Source organism: Podarcis pityusensis (assembly GCF_964106645.2).
Source record: "Podarcis pityusensis genome assembly, chromosome: 15".
Lineage (NCBI taxonomy): Eukaryota > Metazoa > Chordata > Lepidosauria > Squamata > Lacertidae > Podarcis > Podarcis pityusensis.
Window position 1 is genome coordinate 44822260 of NC_138040.1, and position 21579 is coordinate 44843838.

The 21579-nt window shown below is 43.6% G+C and overlaps 2 protein-coding genes across 7 annotated transcripts in view; one reads left to right on the top strand and one right to left on the bottom strand.

The window, feature by feature from the left end:
• LOC308464206 (craniofacial development protein 2-like) overlaps positions 1-21579 on the bottom strand; it is a gene marked incomplete at its 3' end in the record, with an annotated part of 461435 nt that overhangs the window by 216549 nt on the left and 223307 nt on the right. The window lies entirely within an intron of this gene.
• The window catches only part of TACC1 (transforming acidic coiled-coil containing protein 1), a 90319-nt gene that overhangs the window by 62977 nt on the left and 5763 nt on the right, over positions 1-21579 (top strand). For 5 of the 6 annotated variants that reach the window (XM_080982345.1, XM_080982344.1, XM_080982341.1 and 2 more), the window contains 6 exons: positions 444-504; positions 2087-2300; positions 7473-7534; positions 10408-10548; positions 19300-19376; positions 20433-20476. In XM_080982345.1, coding sequence (XP_080838471.1) covers positions 444-504; positions 2087-2300; positions 7473-7534; positions 10408-10548; positions 19300-19376; positions 20433-20476 — 599 coding nt within the window. The remainder of the gene's footprint in view (positions 1-443; positions 505-2086; positions 2301-7472; positions 7535-10407; positions 10549-19299; positions 19377-20432; positions 20477-21579) is intronic. The other variant, XM_080982343.1, reaches the window with a different exon arrangement.

Genomic DNA, 21579 nt, shown 5'->3' on the forward strand with positions numbered 1-21579 from the left:
CCCTACCTGGAGGTGCTGGGGGTTGAACCCAGGGCCTTCCTGCATTTGACAAGTACTGTGCCGCTGAATCGTCACCCTTTCCCCAGCTGGAAAAACTGACTCTGCTGCTTAATATCCAGGATTGGCTGAGTTGGCAGCAGACCTGTGTTTGCCCTTGTGCAAAACGGCTTTTAAGTGTTGGCTGTTTCAGAGTCTATGGTCTTTTGAGCACAGTAGCCGTTGTGTTGGTCTCTCCCTTCTTCTCTCCCCACCTCCTGCTTTAAGAAAGAACATGGCCTTCCCTGCTCAGGGCTGAGATCTGCTATGCCAACAACGTGGGTGCCAATTCTGGTCCTGGCATCTGGTCCTGCCTACTTGCCTCCCTCCCTGACTCCTCAGCTCCCTACCCCACACCCAATAACAGAAAGTCCAACGCTGACCCCGTCCTCCCTTTCTCTCTGCAGGAGTGGCTGCAAGGTGAAGAAATACGAAGCACCATCCCTGGTTCTCGATGTCTGCTCCCAGGTATGGGGTAGCCAAGAACTGCCACTTGCTCCCCACATTCACAGGAGAGAAGGCCCACACGATGGCTATAGTCTCCCTCCACTGTCAGAGGCTGTGCACCTCTGGGGGGGTTGGGGGAGAGCCGTGGCGCTCAGGTCCTGCTTGCAGGCTTCCCTTAGGCATCTACTGGGGGGGACGTGAGAGCAGGAGGCCGCATTCAATGGGCCACTGGCTGGATCCAGCAAGGCTTTTCTTAAGTAGTAATCCATGTGGAAGAGCTTTGGATTTGGAGAAGGGTTCCTTGCACTAGCAGCCGGGGACAGGTGCACCTTCCAGAGTTGGCATCCTTGGGACTCTGCCTGGGCCCACGTCCCTCAGAATTACTCTCTGCTGTTCCTGCCTCTATCTGCCCTCTTCCTACTGTCCAAAAGGAGACAAGGGAAGAAGAAGGAATGGCAGTTTTTGCTTGCCTTGCTCTTTCCTGCAGGGCAGCGGAGCCGATGGAGCATAGGGGAAGAGGGCAAATGGCAAAGAGGGGAATCCACTCAGGGAACGGTCCACACTGAGGGCATCTTAAGAACCTAAAGCAGACCCTGGAATATAGGCTGAGTCAGACCATTGGTATTGTCTGCAGTGGCTCTCCACCAAGCTACGTTGGGAGCCGCCTTCTGCCAGAACAGGCTACCTATCAGCTCCAGCACTGGCAGGAGCTCTCCAGTCTTCCAGAGAGGGTTCCCCCCGCCCCCAGCCTGCACAGGAAGAACCAGAGCCTTGTTTGAGATACAGCATGAGCCGTACCACTGAGCCACGGCCCTTCCCACGGAGGCATCCGACTGCCTGCCTGTTAGGAAGACAAGAGCTGCAGGCTAAATTAACTCTTTTTCCAGAAGCTTTTTTAAAAAAGAATAATAATAAAAATATTTATTTATTTATTTAAACAAGAATATACACCTCAGTTGCTCACAAGAACTGGGGGGTGGGGGGAACAAATGAAAACTAAAATTAAACATGCTCATACAAAGCACAAATCTGAGTTGTTTCCTTCTCATTCCCCCCCCTCATTCCCCCCCCCCCATTATTACTGGCGTTGAGAAGTAGCAGCATTTTTTTTAAAAAAATGATTTATTTAAAAATATCAGGATATTGTCTTTGAGATCTTGTGATATTCTCACTTTAAAAGGTTACTAAGAATTCCAAATAGAAGCATATTTGAACATTTCAATCATCATTAATATATGAAATACATTTTGCCATGTACCGTATCAAGAATGAATCTTTTTTAGAGGGGTGTCCTCTGGTGTACCTTAATTTTCAAGTTTGCTTTTCAGTGTATTAGCTATGGACCAGATTTGACTCTACCAGATATCCTTATTCAACCCCCCTAAATATTTTCATTTTCTTGCAAGAACCATTTTGGTGGCTGACAATAAATATAGAATCAATTCAATGTTTTAAGAAGCTGGAAAGTGAGAAGGAGTGGAATGGAAGGCACAGACAGCTGTCCCTGGGCACTTCCAGATTCCTCCCCCCCCCCCCCGATTAATGTTATCCAAGTCCTGGGCAACGGGCTGATCCCTGTTTAACTGTCTCCTTGCTTGTGCAGGACAAAGAGGAAGCCGTGCATGCCTCCAAAATCCCAGACCTTTCCAACCGAGATGGGCATGCCACTGACGAAGAGAAACTGGCTTGCACATCCTCCAGTCAAAAGGCAGCGGACTTGGAGGCGAAAGGTGAGCCAGAGGAAGACCTGGAGTACTTTGAGTGTTCCAATGTTCCTGCGTCTGCCATAAATCATACGTTTTCATCCCCAGGAGAAGGTACGAAAGTCTCTCCCTCTCTGTTTCACGCCCCCTTGTCTTAACCTTTAACCTCCCCATCCTATGCCCTCCAGGTATTTGGGACTACAGCTTCCAACAGTGCTGGCTATTCTGATGGGAATTGCAGTTGCCAACACCTGGAAGGCTCCAAGGGAAGAAGCGGCACTGGGGGAATGTGTGTGTGTTTCTTGAGAGGACTGTCAGCTGATAAATGGATTTTGGGTCAAATAGGCACCTGCCATTTTGAAAGAAACTGTCTTCTGTGTGTTCACTCGGATGTAAGCCCTGCTCTATTTGATGGAACGCTCAGTCCCTAGCAAGCGTGTTTAGGATTGTAGCCTTAATTCCAGTTAAGTTTCACTTAATGTGCTTATCACCAAAGCCCATGTAAAGGTGTCTTTTTGAGATTGGGAAGCAGACATCTAATTTCATGGCCATGCATTCACTCACCACCACCACCCCCATTGCTAATTTTGCACTCTTGGTGTAAATCTCCTACCCCCAGTGAACTTCGCTTTATCATGAAAGTGCCTGTTCACACCAGGAGAACCTTTTCTTCTAAGGCCAATTGCAGTGAAGGGGGGTGTCGAAATTACAGCTGGGGAGAGAAGACTTTCTCCTCTCTGGGTGCTGCGCTCTCAGTGAACAGGAGGGGCTCCCACATGTATTGGTATTAAACTTTAGGACAGAGGAAGAGGCCTTCTTCCAGTGACCGTTGGTTCATTTAACCCCGTATTGTGTGCCCTGACTGGTAGTGGCTTTCCAGGGTCCCAGGCGAGGGTCCCTCCCAGCCCTGCCTGGGGATGCTGGGAATCCAACCCGAGACCTTTGGCATGCAGTGCAGATGCTGTGCCCCTGAGCCCTTCCCCTTTTAAACACCCAGACATGGTTGCTGACCCTTCAACTGGAGTAGCACCAAGTTTGTCCCTAAGCCAGTGTACTGTGTAATTATTAGGTGGCTGGACATCTTTTATGTTTTCCACATTAATTTTCTGGTAGAGCTATGTAGCAAAACCAAAATGGCCTACTAGAAAAAGAAAACTGAAGAGGGGAACCTTTAACTCTGATTAAAATTTATCTAGTCCAATTAATTAATTAAAGCTTTTTGTGATCTACTGATTTAAAACTATTGAAACTTCCTCACCTTGTAGACTCTCTTTCATTAACTACAGAACCATCCTCATTCCATGCTTTGCCAGATTTTATATCTCAAAAGCATTAGAAAAAGCTCTAAATGTCTCTTTTTGGTGGGTGGCAAGAGAAGGAACAAAGCCTGGAGCCTTACTTATCTCTGCATTTGACAACAGTGTAAGCAATTACAGGAACATGTTCAGCATTTCCGAAGCAGAAGGACTGAAGTCTGTGCTTATCAGCTATGAGCATAGAATTCATTCCAGCGAGGAGTGCACTGGCAAAGCAGACCCCTGCCTGCAGGCCAGTTGACATATGACCTCATGGTGGTCTCAGATGATTGGCAGGTAGATGGCCCTGCCCAGCTGCCAAAGTTGACATGTGCAGCAAGGAGAGAGAAAGATCTGACCCACCAGGTTCTCCACTCCTGAACTAAGTGCTGGATCATTCCATGTCAAGTGATCAAATGCTTTTTATCTTACCATTTCATACTGCTTTCAGTTTCAGTTTTCTAAAAGTAGTCTAAGAGAAGGTCCCAGGTCTCAGTTTTTAATTTTTTATCTCATCCTGTTTTTAGTTATGAGGGAATGTCAAAAAATGGACAATTTTGGCCTTGCCATGCTACATAAAAACCTTTAAAGCTCAGCCCAGAATTGTGATACTGTATTTCAAAACTAAATATACTAATCTCTTCAGATCTTCATGGGCTTTAATACGATATGTCACACGATGGGCTTGCTTTGAATTCTAAATTTATGTTTCAAAATTTAAAAAGTCATTAAAAATTAATATGATTAAAAATTTCCTAAGTAATGTATTGATTACACCATATTTCTAAGAGTTACTTGCAAAAATTCATCTTGGGATCTCAATGTGATCACATTAAAAATATATATATATTGTACATACATGTCTGCCTTATTGGGTTCTATTTAGGATAAATGGGTCTTCTTGGAGTAAAATATAGCAGAATAAACAAGATTTCAAACTATAATATCAGTTCCTTCAGGCATTTCTTTAAAATGTTATTCCATTAAAAGGAATCTGAAGAGCCAGTCAGGCTTTTCTTTTAACAGTGTGTTCCAAGGCGGAGGGATCTTTTGTTGTTGTTGCAGGATAGAATTAATGCTTTGAAAAAACTCTTGTTAGCTTGTGGGTTGGCTTGCTTGAAACAAACTATGAGTGATAACCCAGGACAAAATTTGGCTGCAGTTTGTTTGGCGTGAGACAAACCATAAGCCTCGGTTCACATGGCCCACTAAGCAAAAATACGACCCACAAGCTATAGCCAAGGTTGGTTCTTGGGTTCATAGTATGTCCTGAGTGAGACAAACCACAAGCTTTGGTTTGCATAAAACGCAGAGCAAAACCATGGCATAGATCCCCAAAGGCCAAAGCCCCATGGCTGAGTCCAAGGGGCTTGAGGAGCATTCTGAGGCAACTGGAGATGGCATTTATTGGCCTAGCTGATAAGAATAGAAGAAAACACATGAAACTTGTTTCGATTAGCTTTGGCTATTATGATTCTTGCATTCTTGTTATTCTGGGGAGAGAAAACAGCTGCTGCTAAGAACCACATGCAAATCTCCACAGGGTGTGATGCCCCATTTCATGGAGTGGAGCAAAATGACAGCTGTTTTTCCTGCAAAGCAGTAACAACAAGGAAGGGAGAACAGAGAAGAACAAAAACTAAGTCACCCTATTCTGGCACTTCTTATTTTCTGCAATTTTTCAATGTTAGTTTTTGCATGTGGAGGAATTCACACAAAATCTTACTATCTGAAGCAGAAAAGCTAAGCAGCAAGCCCCCCTTCTGTTCTGCTAGTCGACATGTGCTATGATCTGCAATGAAGTTTTCCTGTGCATGCCTCATTGAAATGAATGGAGCTGCACAAGAGCAATGGATTGTTTCCTTCCCCCATCCCTGCACATCCATGTGTTATTCAGATCCTAAAAGCACAAGAAGAGCCTGGCTAGATCTGTCCAGCATCCCATTCCCAACATGCCACCCAGACGCCTCTTGCAGAAGCCCACCCCAAGCAGGAGAAGAGGGCAAATGCTCTTTCCTACTGTTGTTCCCCAGCGACTGGTATTCAGAGGCATCCAGCCACTCAGACCTTGTACTCCATTGGCCCAGCTGGCTGCAGCAGATGGAGATGGGAAGTCTCACAACATCTGGAGCACCACATCCCATTGACATGGAGGTGTCTCAGGTTACCTGCAGAGGGTGAATGGCTTGGTTCAAGGTCAGGCTTTATGACTGATCTGGGATTCCGACCGAGCATTTTATTGTAACCAATTATGCAGCACTCTTGGCTTCCTCATTGTCGAGCATCCTCCAACCTTTCTCTCCTAGCCCCCTCTCAGGCTCTGACATTGATCCAAAGGGCTGCTTCACACATTACAGGAAGCTGCATGCAGGCTTGCATAGCATAGCTAATCTTGGTTCTCTGGGGCTTAGATTTGCATGCTGCAAGCACTTCCAAATGTTTCCAGCAGCCACATTCTTGCTTTATACACACAGCAGATGTACATCAAAAAGGGGGGCTGTAATTCTGAAGGAAGAATGTGAGGAAGCGCTTCTCAACATCTAAAATGTGAAGGATGGGCAGTGCAGTGCACACCCAGTGACTGCCAGAGAAGAGGTCTGTTGGATCCCAGCCCTTTCCCTTCTGTAGGGTCTTGGCATTGCCAGGGACATTCAGGTGGCCTCCCAGGATTTCTTTAGGCAGTTTCCTAGGTTGTCCATTTTGCAAAATTGCCCAGCTGGAGAAGGTGTCTGTCCTTCCCATCCTCGGTCATTGAGCCACTCCAAATGAGGGCCACTTCACTCAAGTGTCATTTGTGAAAAACATCAGAAAATCATCCCAGATCTAACAGCTCAGCTGGTCCTTTCATGTCATCCAGGATCTCCACAAGTGTTTCACATCTGACCGAGATGAGATAGACGCTCAGTTGTTGAGCTGCCAACTAATAAAAGAATCAAGTGCAGGGATGAAGCAGGGAGGGCCCCAGCTCACTGAGCGAGCACATGCTTTCCATACTGAAAGCTCCAGGTTCAATCCCAGGAGTCTCCACTTAAGAAGGCACAGGTAGATTAGGTGATAGGAAAGAGCCTTCTCTGCCTGGGACCCTGAAGAGACACTGCCAATCAGAGTAGACAGCAGTGGACTGGATGGACAAGTATTCTGGCCGGATATAAGGCACCTGCCTAGGATCTGGGCTGGATCTACACTGATCTCCTAAACGTATTGAAAAATAATGTAGAAAACTGCTTAATAGCAGTTTCCCACTGCTTTTGGCTTGCTGGTGTGCAGCGCCCTCTGGTGTCACATTTTAATAACACATTTTTAACATTATAAATGACAAGTGTAGATCTGCCCTTGGTGACCCTTAGAGTCCTTCCTATCAGGACAGGTCTGATCCCTGCATATCAGTTCAAAGCATTGGGTTTATCTGCCCAAGACCCTGGAGAAGTGGTGCTTTTTTACTTGTCCTGAATTTTTGAACATTCTACTTCCCTGGATGTCCAGGAGTGCTGGTGTGATGAGAGAGGGAGGCAAGCTTTTCTGTATCCCAGTTCTCCAAGCCATGCATGATTTTATAGGCTCCTCCTCATTAGTCTCAGTGTCGCCCTTGTAGAACTCAGCAGGGAAGAGGATCACAATGCGTTGACTCTCCCTGTCTTTGGCTCTGGTTCCCCCTAGAGTTGGGCCCCCTGCTTTCCACCCCCATCAGTCACAGCGGGCACCAGTCACCACTGCCCTGGAGAGCCACTGCCAGCCAGAGCAGATAAGACTGAGCTGCATGCTCAAGTAGCCAAACCTGGGATGAGCTATCTTCCTCTGAGCCGATGCAAGGAAGCACAGGGGGGAAATCTTCCAGGTGCAACTTTGGCATCCCATAGTCTTAAAAATAGGGGTTGGGTGGGAGGGCAGGAGAGTCTCGACTCAGAGAAAAGGGCTTCCACTTTCTTCTTCCAGTCATCACCACTGAGACTCCAGCAACCAGTGTGTGACCCACTTATTTCTTCTGCTTTAGGTTTTGAGAAGGACACATCGTTGAGCAAGGTGGCGGAGAGGGGCAACCCTGGGGATCGCTTGGTAAGCACAAGAGCAGTTTCTGCCCTCCATTGAGCAAAGAAATGCAGTGGCTGCACCCGTAGAAGCCGTGGATCTTGCTCTTCACCTGAATGCATTGCAGCAAGGGCTCTTTCACCCCTCCCTTACTTTTGAATATATGTGGGGTTGTTTCTGCTGAAGCACGGAACAGCCACAGGTGGCATTGCTGGCTAGTGAATCCTGCCTGGGAAGGACCTCTGGTTTCTTCTTTGTTGTGTGGGTGTATATGCATGCATGATTTCTCTGACTTTGCCTTAGAGCCAAACTATGCATGATGCTATAAAGGGCACTTGGTAGCTACACCTGCAGTTTCTAAAAAATGTAATACTAGTTGGGGGTTGGGATTTCATGGGAACTGCAGTGTGTGGAGGGGGGAGCTTCTCCCCCTCCCTCAATCTTACAGTACTATGAGGCGGGCAGTTTTTGTTGGGATTGCGTGTAGGAAGCTTCCTTATGCAAAGTCACAGCCATTTCTCCCTGGAGCTCAGTTTTGCCTCTCCAGGGTCTCTCACAGGGACAGTCCCAGTGTGACCTGGAGATGCAAGGATTGAATTAGAGAGCCTCTGCATGCTGTGGATGTGGGCTGTAAGCTCCTGCCCCACATGTGCAGAATGTGAACGTGGGTGCTATCTTCAAAGTTTGCTACGAAGGGATGTGGGAGACGAGCTGTGTCTCCAAAGGCCTCTGTTGGCAGCTCTGCTGAGAGAGCCCTTGGCTGGAATAAAGGCCTCTTGGCAGCAACATCCACCCCATACATTTAAAGTGCTGTGACACCACTTTAAACATTTGTGGCTTCCTCCACAAAGAATTCTGGGGGCTGCAGTTTGTTAAAGGTGTTGAGAGTTGTTAGAAACCCCCATTCCCCTCCCTGAGCTACTACTCCCAAAGTTCCCTATGATGAATGATTGATTGTTAAATGGTTGGTTGAATGGGGGTCTCCTAACAGCTCTCAGCTGCAGCTCCCAGAATTTTTGGGGAGGATGTGGCTGTTTAAAGTGGCATTATGGTATTGTAAGCATATAGAGGGGAGGGGGAGAGAAGGGATAGAAAAGGGCAGATTTAAAATGAATCATGCCACTTCCTTCTGGGACCGATCAGGGCTGGTTTTTATTTTGCAGCAGCCTCTTTCCAAATTTTGCAACCAAAAGGTGTGTCATTGTGTTTAAACTGAATGGTGTAAAAAGTTGCATGGACATGCTCAATTTATTAGACTCTGAGGCTGTGATGTTCAGGTTTTCTTTTGTTTTTAACCTACTTTGCAAGTAGTATAGTGGCAAGAGCAGGGATACTGACATCATGTTTCTTTCCCTGGAGTCCTCTGTGGAGAGAACGCAAAGGAGATGTAGGCAGGTAGCAAGGGAGACGTAGCCAAGGACCGCCCACCCACCATACACTTCCATCACATTAGTTCTTGGATTCTGAAACTCAAAATAACAGTGTACAGTGGAACCTTGGTTCTCAAACGGCTTAGTTGATGAACAAATCAGAACCCGAACGCTGCAAACTTGGAAGTAAGTGTTCAGGTTTGCGAACTTTTTATGGGAGCCAAACATTCGATGCGGCTGTTGGCTATTGTTTCCAAGGTGTCTGCGCCAATCAGAAGCTGCACCTTGGTTTTCGAACATTCCTGAAGTCAAACAGACTTCTGGAAGGATTGCATTTGAGAACCAAGGTACCACTGTAATCCTCTACATGGTCATCTGCCATGGCTGCTTTAGCTGAGATTCCTGCGTTGCAGGGGGTTGGACTAGATGACCCTCGGGGTCCAACTCTATGGTTCTATGATTCTGTGCTTACTTGGATGTAAGTTACATTGAGTTCAGGGGAGCTCACCTCAGGTAGCAGGTTGAATTATGCAAGTGAATACAGTTGCACACATTTTGCAATGTACACACACCTGACTAATTTTGTTGACAGCTGCCTTTTTAAGGTTGATGCTTTTGTGCAGGACTTTTGGGTGGAGTGGAGAGCAAACTACACAAAAGTTAGGTGTGAAATGTGAAAGAGCAGCTTCAGAAATTACCCTGGAAGCACCAAAAGAAGTTGCATAAGATAGTAACACATCTCCGGGGGCGGGGGGGTATTAATTATACCTCAAACCTCTTTTAGAGATGGGGAGTTTATGTGGTCCCAAACAGCAGGGCCAGCTTATGACATTTTGCTGCCTGAGGCAAAGGACAAGACCACAGACTCAAGAATTGTACAGTTGGAAGGGACTCTGAGGATCATCTAGTCCAACCCCTGCAATGCAGGAATAGGCAGTTTCCTCATACAGGGATTGAACCTCATTTTAGAATCCGAATTGTAGAGTTAGATACAGCCCTATATGGTTGATGTATCAGCACCTTGGTGCTGCCCTGGCCATCTTTGCTGCTTCTTTTTCCTAAGCCCAGTTTTCCTGGCCAGAGCCCTTCCCCCTCCTTTGACATTTCCCCCTCCTCCTCAGACTTTCCACAGGATTTTAGACTTCAAAGACCCACAGATTTGCCCCCCCCCATCATCACTTTCCAGAAACAATTGAAGACATTTTTGTTCCAACAACCTTTCCCAGATGGATGGCTAGGGATCTCTGCTGTGGGTCTCAATTTTATGTTTGTGTTTTAAATTGTATTCTATTTTTGGTGTCCTTTTAAATAGTTGTTTTTATTATATCTTTTTCCATTTTCTTGAAATATATATGTGGAAGGTGGTTTATAAATTCTGGATTGTATCCAAAGTTGCACTGAGTAACATGTTCCCATCTGCTTGGAACTCTTGTTTGGACCACTGGAATCGGGGTAACGAGTTCAGGAAGAACTTTCCCAGTTCGAAAGGGATGGCTGGTTTTTGTCTTGACGCAGTCCTTCTTTCCACAGGGAAGTTCTGAACTATCTTCTGGGGAAAAGGCCTCTGGAACTGCACCCCATGAGACGCCAGGGAGTGCTGAAAGCCCCCTAGATGCGATTTGCCTCAGTGAATCCGATAAGATGGCAGTTCTGACTCTGATCAGAGAGGAGGTAAGAGCTGCACGGGGGGGGGGGGGCATCAGGATGTCAACCATGTAAGGCTTGTTGGTGGTCTATGTTTCTGGAGTGTGTGTTTTGAGTATGTTAATTTAAGTCACTTAAATAATGAAGACAGTGTTCGGAGGGGAAAGAAATCCTTTTCTTTCCCCAAATTTTTTTATTCATTTTATAACACAAATAAAAAACACAAACAGAAAAAACAAGCAATACAAACAAATTCTTGTCATATCCTTATTTTTCTAAACATTGTTAAGTGGACTTCCCCAAGTCCCACCTATCTGATTTTCATTTTACTTCATCTTTGGCAGTTTACATATATCATAATTTCTAACCATCTTTTTTCCCCCACGCTTACTTTAACCATAAAAAACTTCACATTTTATCACTTATAAAATACAGTATCATCTTTCTTCTAACCCTATCCACTTCCAAAGCTATTCTAAGATTTAAATATTAACATTTTTTTTCAAATATTCTTTAAACTTCTTCCAATCTTCTTCCACCGTCTCTTCTCTCTGGTCCTGGAGTCTCCCAGTCAGTTCGGCAAGTTCCATATAGTCCATCATCTTCATCTGCCATTCTTCAATAGTTGGTAAATCTTGTTTCTTCCAATTCTTCGCTAGTAATATTCTCGCAGCTGTTGTGGCATACAGAAAAAAAGTAAGATCTTTTTTGGGGATTTCACCCCCCCACTATACCAAGTAAAAAGTTTTCTGGTTTTTTAATAAATGTGTTTTTCAACACTTTTTTCAATTCATTATAAATCCTTTCCCAGAAGTCTTTTACCTTGGGGCACGTCCACCACATGTGGTAAAAGGTTCCTTCTTTTTCTTTACATTTCCAGCATTTATTATCATGAGTATGATACATTTTTGCTAACTTCACTGGTGTTAAATACCACCTGTACATCATTTTCATCAGATTTTCTCTTAATACATTACAAGCTGTAAATTGGATTCCTTTTTTCCACAATTTCTCCCAGTCCACCATCATAATATTGTGCCCCACATCCCTAGCCCAATCCATCATCACAGATTTCACTTGTTCATCTTTCGTATGCCATTCCAGCAATAAATTATACATTTTAGATAGGTTTTGTATTTTTGTGTCTTGTAATTCCGTTTCCAGTTTGGATTTCTCTGTTTGAAAACTGATTTTCTTATCCATTTTCAACACTTCATTTATCTGGATGTACTGGAACCAATCATCTAATTTATCTTTCAACTGATCATAAGATTTTAATCTAAATTGGTCCCCTACTTCCATCAAAATATCATTATATTTCAACCACATATCTTTCATATTCAACCTTTTATGGGTCTTAGATTCCAATGGTGATATCCACCTGGGTGTTTTCCTTTCTAACAGATCCCTGTATCTTATGCAAACATTGTATGAAGATTTTCTAATTATATGGTTTTTAAATCCTTTGTGGGCTTTTATCTTATCATACCATAAATATGCATGCCAGCCAAATACATTATCAAAACCTTCCAAATTTAGAACATCTGTATCTTCCAATAAACACCATTTTTTCAACCAACAAAAGGCTGCAGCTTCAAAATAGATCCTTAAGTCTGGCAGGGAGGAGTCCCCTCTCTCTTTCACATCTGTTAATAATTTAAACTTAATTCTGGGTTTCCCCTCCTGCCAGATAAATTTAGATAATACCTTTTGCCATTCCTTAAAACAATTCAAATTATCAATGATAGGAAGTACTTGAAACAAAAATATCACCTTAGGCAATACATTCATCTTTATCGCAGAAATTCAGCCCAACAAAGATAGTTTCAACCTTGTCCAGATATCCAAATTTCTTTTGATATCTTTCCATAACTTTTCATAGTTGTCTTTATACAAATTCAAATTTTTTGCAATCATATTTACACCCAGATATTTCACCTTTTTCACAAACTTCAGCCCTGTGGTTTCCTCTAAATTAAGTTATTCATGTTTCGTTAATTTTTTTTCTAAAACTTTGGTTTTATTCTTATTCAATTTGAAACCTGCAACTTGTCTGAACTCTTGAATTATCTTCAGTGCTTGATTGCACTGATCTCAGGGTCCTGTAAAGTCAATACCAAATCATCAGCAAAGGCTTTTAACTTATATTGTTTAGTTCCCACTACTATGCCTTTAACTTCCTCATCCTTCCTTATCATGTTCAACAGCACCTCTAGGACAGAAATAAAAAGCAGGGGGAAAAGTGGGCACCCTTGTCTGGTTCCCTTTTCAATCCTAATTTCTTCTGAGACCACATTGTTAATTATAATTTTTGCTTTCTGCTCAAAGTAAATTGCATTAATACCATTTTAAAAGTTTTGACCGACCCCCATATTACATAAGTTCAGCTTCATAAAGCTCCAAGAAACATTATCAAAGGCTTTCTCTGAATCAATAAACATTAACATTCCTTTAGTTTTCCTTTTTACCTCTAATCTTTCCAACACATCCACTATGTTCCTAATATTATCTTTCATATGCCTCTCAGGTAGGAAGCCTGATTGATCTATGTATGTGCTTATTCAAAACCTTCTTCAATCTTGTAGCCAAAATATTTGCAAATATTTTATAATCCACATTTAACAAAGAAATTGGTCGGTACCGTATTTTTCGCTCTATAACACGCACCTGACCATAACACGCACGTAGTTTTTAGAGGAGGAAAACAAGAAAAAAATATTCTAAACGAAACAGTGGATGTATGATTTTTGTGGTTCATGCTGTGGCCACAGACATATTATCTGACGGTGAGTTTGGGGTAGCCCAATGCAAAAATCCTGAGGATCCATGTGGATCCATGCTTTGTAACCACGTTTTTGCGCCATTGTGGCCCCACGAAACAGTGGGTGCGTGTCTGTTTTTTGGTGCAGGCTGTAGCCATGGACATGTTATGTGATCTGATGGTGAATTTGGGGTGACCCAGTGCAAAAATCCTGAGGATCCATGTGGATCTGTGCTTTGAAACCACGTTTTAAGTGGGGAGGGAAGGAAAAGCACTCAAGGGACAAGGAGCACGCGTGGGGTGTGTGGAGAAGGAGCTTTTCGGGGAGCTGAGCGGGGAGGAAAAGAGCACTGTTGCTTTAAAGGTATACTTAAGGTATTTGCCCTGTGCCTGGGGTTTTTTCCATTTAACAGTTTGCAGCCTGTTCCTTCCGCTCCTTGTTTTGAGGCAGAATAGATTTGAGCAAGTGAGGAGGACTTGGATTGCAGGGGATTTGCCATTAGCTGTGTAAAAGCGCTCCTCCTTGCAGCCTTCTACTTTGTTTGTACATGTGGCTACTGGTATCAGGTTCAGTTTGAGTGATAAGCAGCCACCAGCAGCAATAGAATGGAGAACAAAAAGGCGATAGGGGCACTAGGACCCAGACAATGCTCTAATCTATCCTGCCTGAAAACAGCTGAGAAGCGGGGGATTTGCCTAGTTTTCCCCTCTCCCTCATCCCATGCCTTCCCCATCCTTTTTTTTTACTTCCTGGTTTTTACTGCACTCGTGGCTCAAAGCTCCAGGTTGGTTTTGTTTCTTTTTTGCTGCTGGTTGCTTAAATTTTATCCTTCCTGATGCAAGCCCTTCTGTGCCCTGCTGTCCCTCAGCAGCCTCATTGCTCTGTTTAGAGAGCGCGCGGACCTTTGCTAGCTGAGGCTGCAGCAGCTGTTGCTGGCTACTTTAAAAGCACCTGCTGGCTTTGAACCGCCTGCCTCCTCCCGGCTCGCTATGGCTCCCGTCTGTCCCTCCTCCCATGTAAGCGGCTGCTGCCCGCTTTGCTGCCATGGCTCTCCTTCCCTCCCTCCTCCCCGGCTCCTCCGTAGGTCGCTTTAAAGCAAGCAAAGCGAGAGCCTCGTAGAGCGTGTAAGCGGCTCTCACTTTGCTTACTTTCAGAGAGCCCCTCCTCCTGGCTGTAAAGCAAGCAAAGCGAGAGCCGTGCAAAGCCCTGCAAGCGGCTCCCACTTTGCTTGACTGACGGCAGCCATGACTCCGATCCAGTGCATTCGCTCCGTAACACGCACAGGCATTTTCCCTTACTTTCTAGGAGCAAAAAAAGTGTGCGTTATGGAGCGAAAATTACGGTAATTCTTTACTTGAGCTCTATTTGTGTCTGGTTTGGGTATCAGAGTGATGAATGCCTCTTTCCAGGACTCGGGTGCTTTGTCCCCCTGTAATATTTTGTTACAAACATCCATCAAAGGTTGTATCAACCAATCCTTAAATATTTTATAATACTTGGATGTTAAGGTCCCGGTGCTTTGCCTATTTTCATTTGGGCAATTGCCCCTTCAACTTCTTGTCTTGTAATCCATTCATTTAGTAGGCTCTTTTCTGCAATCTATTTTTGTCCAGAAACTGTTCCATTTTTTTTCCTTTTCTTCTTTTTCCTTTTTGTAAAGTTGCTTGTAGTACTTTTGAAAACATTTTCTAATCTCTGCTGGGTTCTCAATATTCTTACCATCCTCCATAATATTAATTATTGTACTCTCCTTCTGTCTCTTTTTCAATTGCCAAGCCAGTAATTTTCCGCATTTATTTGCCAATTCAAAAGTCTTTTGTTTCATCAATTTAATTTTCCATTCAATTTTTTGGTTGACTATTTGTGAAGACTAAGATTGTAATGCCTTAATTTCCTTTTGAATCTGTTGATTTTTTGGGTTACATCTCAGTTTTTTCTCTTTCTCCTTTCATTGAGACAGAATTTTTTCCCTTTTCTCATTCTGTGCTTTCTTCCTGATAGAATTCTGTTGAATCAAAAAACCTCGCATTACCACTTTACTTGCATCCCATACGACCCTTGCTTCAATTCCAGGATTCAAATTCAACTCAAAATAGTCCTTTAGGGTCTTCTGAGCTTTATTTACAATCAAATCATTTCTCAGTAAAGCATCATTCATCCGCCATCTAAAAGAACTCTGTAGAGACAATTTTAACTCTGTCAACACAGCATTATGATTGGAACAAGTCCTTGGGCAAATTTCAGATTTAGTCACTCTTGGAGTCAAGTCTTTAGTTAACCATATATTATCTAGGCGACTGCACGATAGATTTGCATCTGAAAAAAATGTAAAATATTTCTCCATTGGATTCTTCAATCTCCAAATGTCTATCAGGTCAAAATTGTCCACCATCTCGAAAAACGTCTTTGGTTGCCTCCCGTCATTAGTAAGTTTTTGCCTTTGGGTTCTAAAGAAATCCCGATAACAATTTACTGAGGAAACTGAACAGAAAACTATATAATTTGAGGAGAGAGGTGTTGTCATTCTTATTTCAGGCCTTGTACATAGCAGGGAGACATTCAACTAAACATAGACAGGAAACGACACAGCCAATTGGGTGAAAATCATACCATTCCAACTGGTTGCTGAGCAACACCCCCCTCCCCCTCTTGTCTAGCTGACTTTAACACTTACAGGATTAACCCTTAAGTTTCACACAGAACGATCTCTGTCGTTGCAATTCCAGTGGGGTTATGTTTGAGAACAGTGCTTTGTCACTAAGAATGATAAATTACTTTTAAAATCAGTTACAAAATGTTGAGGTAGAAATGGGCTATAGAGCCATCTGTTTTTAAAAAGCAAGGATGGGCAACCTGCAGCCTCAGGCCTAAAAGCCAAAGACATCTGTGAGTGATCAGTCCCTCTCCTGGGAGGAAGAGGGAATGAGAAAGGAAAGGCAGAGAGAGAATGTGCTGCCCCCCCCCACAGACTGCCCCTGAGGCACTGGCCTTCAAACTCTTGGGTCAGCACCCACTGCCAGGACATCACAGCATGACTGAGGGCGAGTCACAGGAGCAGCACTGCCACTATGCAAGTAGATTATTTAAAAATTCAGAAATGGGTCCCCAAATGTATGTTTGGGTTGAAGCTGCGTTCCAGGTCTGCAAAGGCCACCCTAAGAGAAAAGCTTGCCCACCTCATTGTATGGTGTGCAAGGGATCAGGGTTTTCAACCAGGAATCTTCTGATCTGAGGTCAAACCCTGTGAGCTACAGAGCACTCAGGCTTTACAGCCTCTTCAAACACAGACAAGGACATCAGCTCCTCTGACTGGCAGGCAGTATCAGTGGCCAGGACTGGCAATAAATGCCAGGAGCCTGCTCTAGCTCTTTCTCACTGTTCTCCCCTCTGGAAATGAGAGAACCACAGTCTGGGCCTGAGCATGTGAAAGCGGAAGGTAGCCTTGTCCAAAGTCCGCTAGTACCTCAGATGTGCTGGGGTCCAGGCCTGCCAGGGGGTCCTCCCAGTCTGAGGTGGGTGACGTTTACATGCAAGCTACTAGACAGGTATGGATGAAGTGACCCTTCTTGCCCACAGAAAGGGTTGCCATGACAATTTAAAAGTGGCAGAGGACTTCCGGGTTGGCACCATCGGCAATGGCGGAATTCCTCTGACCGGGAGGAATTTGCCCCGTGGGAAATTGGGTTTGGACCGCCACGGCGAAGGCAGAGACCCGTAAAAATCACAGGCGGGAGAAGCCTGTGAACGTGGGATTCGGCGGGCACCTTCTGCGCCTCCCCTACTCGCGGGGAAACCCGTTTTCGGGGCTCCGGAGCGACGTGGGGTGAGTGGCGCGGTGCTTCGAATCGTCTGCTTCTTCCACGGAGCGAAGCCGCACAGCCGTTGCCGGAGAGCGCTGACTTTTTCCTGTGGACAATTTGACTTTAAAGTAATTACCTGTGAGTAGAGCTGAAACGGGAGAATTGGATTTTTAAAAGTATAATTTGGTATCGAAGCGGGGAGGTTCAAAACAGGAAGTCCGCCTTCCCCTTTTGTAAATAGACTGAGGCAATGAAGTTGCAAGCTGGAGTCCTGGAAAGTCTTTTGTAAAAGATTAAATTTCCATCAGTAAAGAACAAAACCCCCCTTTGGAGGCAGGAGAAGAGGGGGGGAAGTTGTGGACTGAATATGCCTGCAGGAGAGAGCGAAGAGATCTAAAACACCGCCGCTCTGACCCTGGAAACGGGCTGCTAGTAGGACTGACGTATTTTGGAATGTTCATTGACAGCGTTTAGAACGTTCATTGACAGCTAGTTAAACAAGAGAAATACATTGTTTCTACTGTTTCCGGCTGCTTTAAAAAGGAGTAAAAGTAACTGAAAATTGAAACTAACTTGAAACTAATTTTTGGATTGTTTAAAAGAGGATGCTATTGACTATTACAAATAGAAACTGTTTCCCCCTAGTGGAAGCCTTTGAAACCGGTTGCTTTACAAGAGTTGGGTTAGGGAAATTTCCAGCTGCAAGTTAAAAACCGTGAGACTCTGGGACTGACCTTGAATCTTTTAAGTGTTATGGTTAATGGAAGAGGAAAAACAGACCAGTCAACTGCTGACAAAACATTAAGGTCTGGGAGGACTTGGCAACAATCCAGGAGAGCTTCACCATCAGGCCCCCCTGCTTTTTTTGTTGCAGCCTTTGTACCAGTATATGTAAAACCAAGAGAAATGTTGACAGAAGAGGCTCTAGTGGCTGCATTAGTTAAGATAAATGATTCATTGAATCAGCTTCACAGGAAAATGGACACGATAAATGTGAAAGTGGATGTTTCAATCATTAAAACTAACTTAAATAGAGAAAGTATAAATAATACTAATACAGAAACTACCCAGAAATTGACACAGGAACCTATTTCGATACGGCAAACTGCGGAGGAGGCCAGGGAAAAAGCTGTTGTTGCTGAATGTAAAGAAACACAACTGGAGAGAGAGAGCAAGAGAGCCCCAGCCCTACAGAAGCAACTTGATGAATATAAGTTGACGCTTGCTATGACTGAACTTAAAGAAAAACAGACAAATTTGAGGATTAGAGTTCACCTTTGGTGGACATGCCCAAGGATTAAGACACTTTGGGAGATGATTCATAATGAAATGAAAAAGATATTGAAATATACCTTTTTGAAGAAACCAGAGGTCTTTCTCCTGGGCATGGTCGGCCAATTGGTGTTAAAGAAGAACAGAACTCTTTTCACGTATGTAACAATAGCAGCAAGAATACTCATTGTGAAGTACTGGAAGACACAAGATTTATTTTTCCGGGAAGAATGGCAGATTAAGTTGATGGACTATATGGAATTGGCGGAAACGACTGGCAGAAATCCGAGACCAGGGAGAAGAGACGGTGGAAGAAGACTGGAAAAAGTTTAAGACTATTTATAGAAATATTGTAAAAATAATGAATGTTAGAAAAATGTTGGAATGAAGTTATATGGTTTTAGTAGAAATGCTATAAGGAATTAAGTATAAATAGACTAATAGAGTATTAAAGGGAAACATAGGATTAGAATATGTTAAGATAATTATAGGATAGAAAACAGAGGAAGATGGAAAGGAATTGCTGAAACAATTAATAGAAGTGGAATACAAAAAGGGAGGTGTGAGGAGGTCGTGGAAATAAGGGAATGAAAGTTAAGATATTGAAATTGTTTTGTGTTTTAAATGGTTTGCGTCTTATTTTGTTAATCTTATGTTTTTTCTTTTCTTTTCTTTTTCTTTTCCTTTTTTGTTTTTTCTGTTTTATTGTGTTTAAATGGTTGGAAAATCAATAATTTTTTTTTTAAAAAAAAAGACAATTTAAAAGTGGCAGGCAGAGTTTTTACATTTGCGCCTAACCACTCCTGATATGTGCCTTCTGTGCTGAGTCTATCCCATTAGGTATTTTTGAAATGCCTCGTAGTGGCTTCACACATTACTTTTTACAGTTAGGAGGGCTCTGAAATGGAAAGCTAAATGATGTTCCTTGTTTCCATGTTTTGTAGATCATCTCCAAAGAGATTGAAGCAAACGATTGGAAGTGGAAATATGAAGGAAGCCGGCAAGAGGTTCTGGAAATGAGGTAACTCTCTCCATCCAGCCCAGGGCCCTGGTGGGAAGGTAAATTGCCCCCTCTCCTGTCGTTTGATCAGTCATTTGATGAGCAGGGAGAGTGACAGCCCCCTGCCTCAGCTGATGTACGTGTGGGTGTGTATAATTTTTTATTTCATAAAATTTATATACCAATTGAATGTAAAAACAAACAAACAAAATACCCTAAAAACTGTTTTCAAAATAATAAACCAATAAAATTACTGGTAAAAACAGTTAAGAATAAGTATTTAAAATGTTTAAAAAAATCATTGATAAACTAAAAACATATTAGAATACATATTAACATTATCTATATTTGGGTATTTTGTCTAAACAAAAATGTTTCTCGCAGGCACCAAAAAGAGTACAGTGACATGTTCTCTTAAGTGTGTAGAAAGGCAACATCCACTTTTGTCCGCAGCTGCCCATTGGCATGCAGCCTCTGGCGGGTTGGTCAAGGGCCAGTGTGGCCCCTGAATGAAAAAAAGCCATCCCTGGCCTAGGAATTTGACCTGGGCAGGGAAGACCCCAAGTCAATCTCCACTCAGCCACAAGACTTCCTGGGTGATCATCAGCTTGTTCCTCTCAGTCCAGTCTGCCTACCTTACAGGGTGGTTGTGAAGATAAAAGAGCAGGACCTTTGTGTGCACCATATTAGGAGAAAGAACAGGATACAAATGGAATAAATTTGTACATAGTTGTTTGTTTGTTTGTTTGTTTGTTTGTTTGTTTGGATGTTAACAAAAAAGCACCCAAATCAAAAAAAGGTGTCAGTTTTCTTTACCTACATTTTTGGAAAGAGTTCTGGAAGCCAAACAGGTCTGTGCAGTGAAATGGGTGTGCATGTAACCATTCTCAAGTTTGCATGCATCTTAAGATGCCTGCAGAAGAGAAACTTTGAGTGATGGCTGTCTGTCTGTCTTGCATAAGGATGAAATAATGTAAAAGGCATCCCACACTAGGATGAGTGGGTGGAGCTGGTTCACCGAAGCAAGAAGTGAGCAATTCTGATTCTTGTGTGCTGTTTCCTGACTTTTCTGTTTAGGAAGATTGTAGCTGAATACGAGAAGACCATTGCCCAGATGATAGGTAAGCCATGGCTTTGTGGGTAGAAGGGACAAGAAAGCTGTGCCTCACCCTCTACTGATCATCCCCTCCAGCTAATCCAGGCCATAAATGTGCAGGAGGCATATCTTTATTTATTCATTTTATTAAATTTGTATACCGCCCTGTCTATACCCATAGATCTCAGGGCTGCTCACAAATGCAGTTTCAATGCAATGTCTCTGTGTCTGTGACACGACGTGCCAAGTTTTCAAGTGGTAGCTTGGAGTCTGGTCAGCGCTTGGAGAAGCAGTTATAGTCAAGTCTCCGTGTAAATGCTGCAAGCCTGATAAGAACATAAGAGCCAGATAGATTAGCCCAAGGCCCATCTAGTCCAGCACCCTGTTCTCACAGTGGCCAACCAGATGCCCATAATAATAAGAATTTTTTTATTTGTACCCCTCCCATCAGACTGGGTGGCCCCAGCCACTCTGGGCAGCTTCCAGCATAATAAAAACACAGCAAACATCAAACATTAAAAACTTCTGGATACAAGGCTGCCTTCAGAGGTCTTCAGAAAGTTGTGGGGTTGTTTATGTGTTTGACATCTGGTGGGAGGGCATTCCACAGGGTGGGCGCCACTACCAAGAAGGCCCTCCACCTGGTTCCCTGGCTCCGCAGAGGCAGAACAGAGCACAACAGCACTCTTTTTAAAAAATATTGGCTAATTGGTGGGAAATAGCAGATATCAAGGACAGGATACTTCTCCATTTGGAATTGGTATCTGAAGAAGTGTGTATGCACACAAAAGCTTATACCAGAACAAACTTAGTTGGTCTATAAGGTGCTACTGGACAATTTTTTTTTTATTTTGACTACATCAGACCAACACGTCTACCTACCTGAATTTGGAATTAAGTTAGCCTTCCCCAACCTGGTGCCCTTCAGAGGTTTTGAACACCAACCCCTCTCCATTTAGTTAGCCTTGGCCAACCTTCAGTCACTAATGGGAGTTGGGGTCCAAAACCTCTTGAGGGCGCCAGGTCAGTGAAGGGTGAACTAAACCTTTGGCGGAGCTCTTGAACACGTGAAAAGCTGCCCTCCTGCGCTGCTGTTTAGCACTGTCTTCTCCGTTAGGAATCACAGCT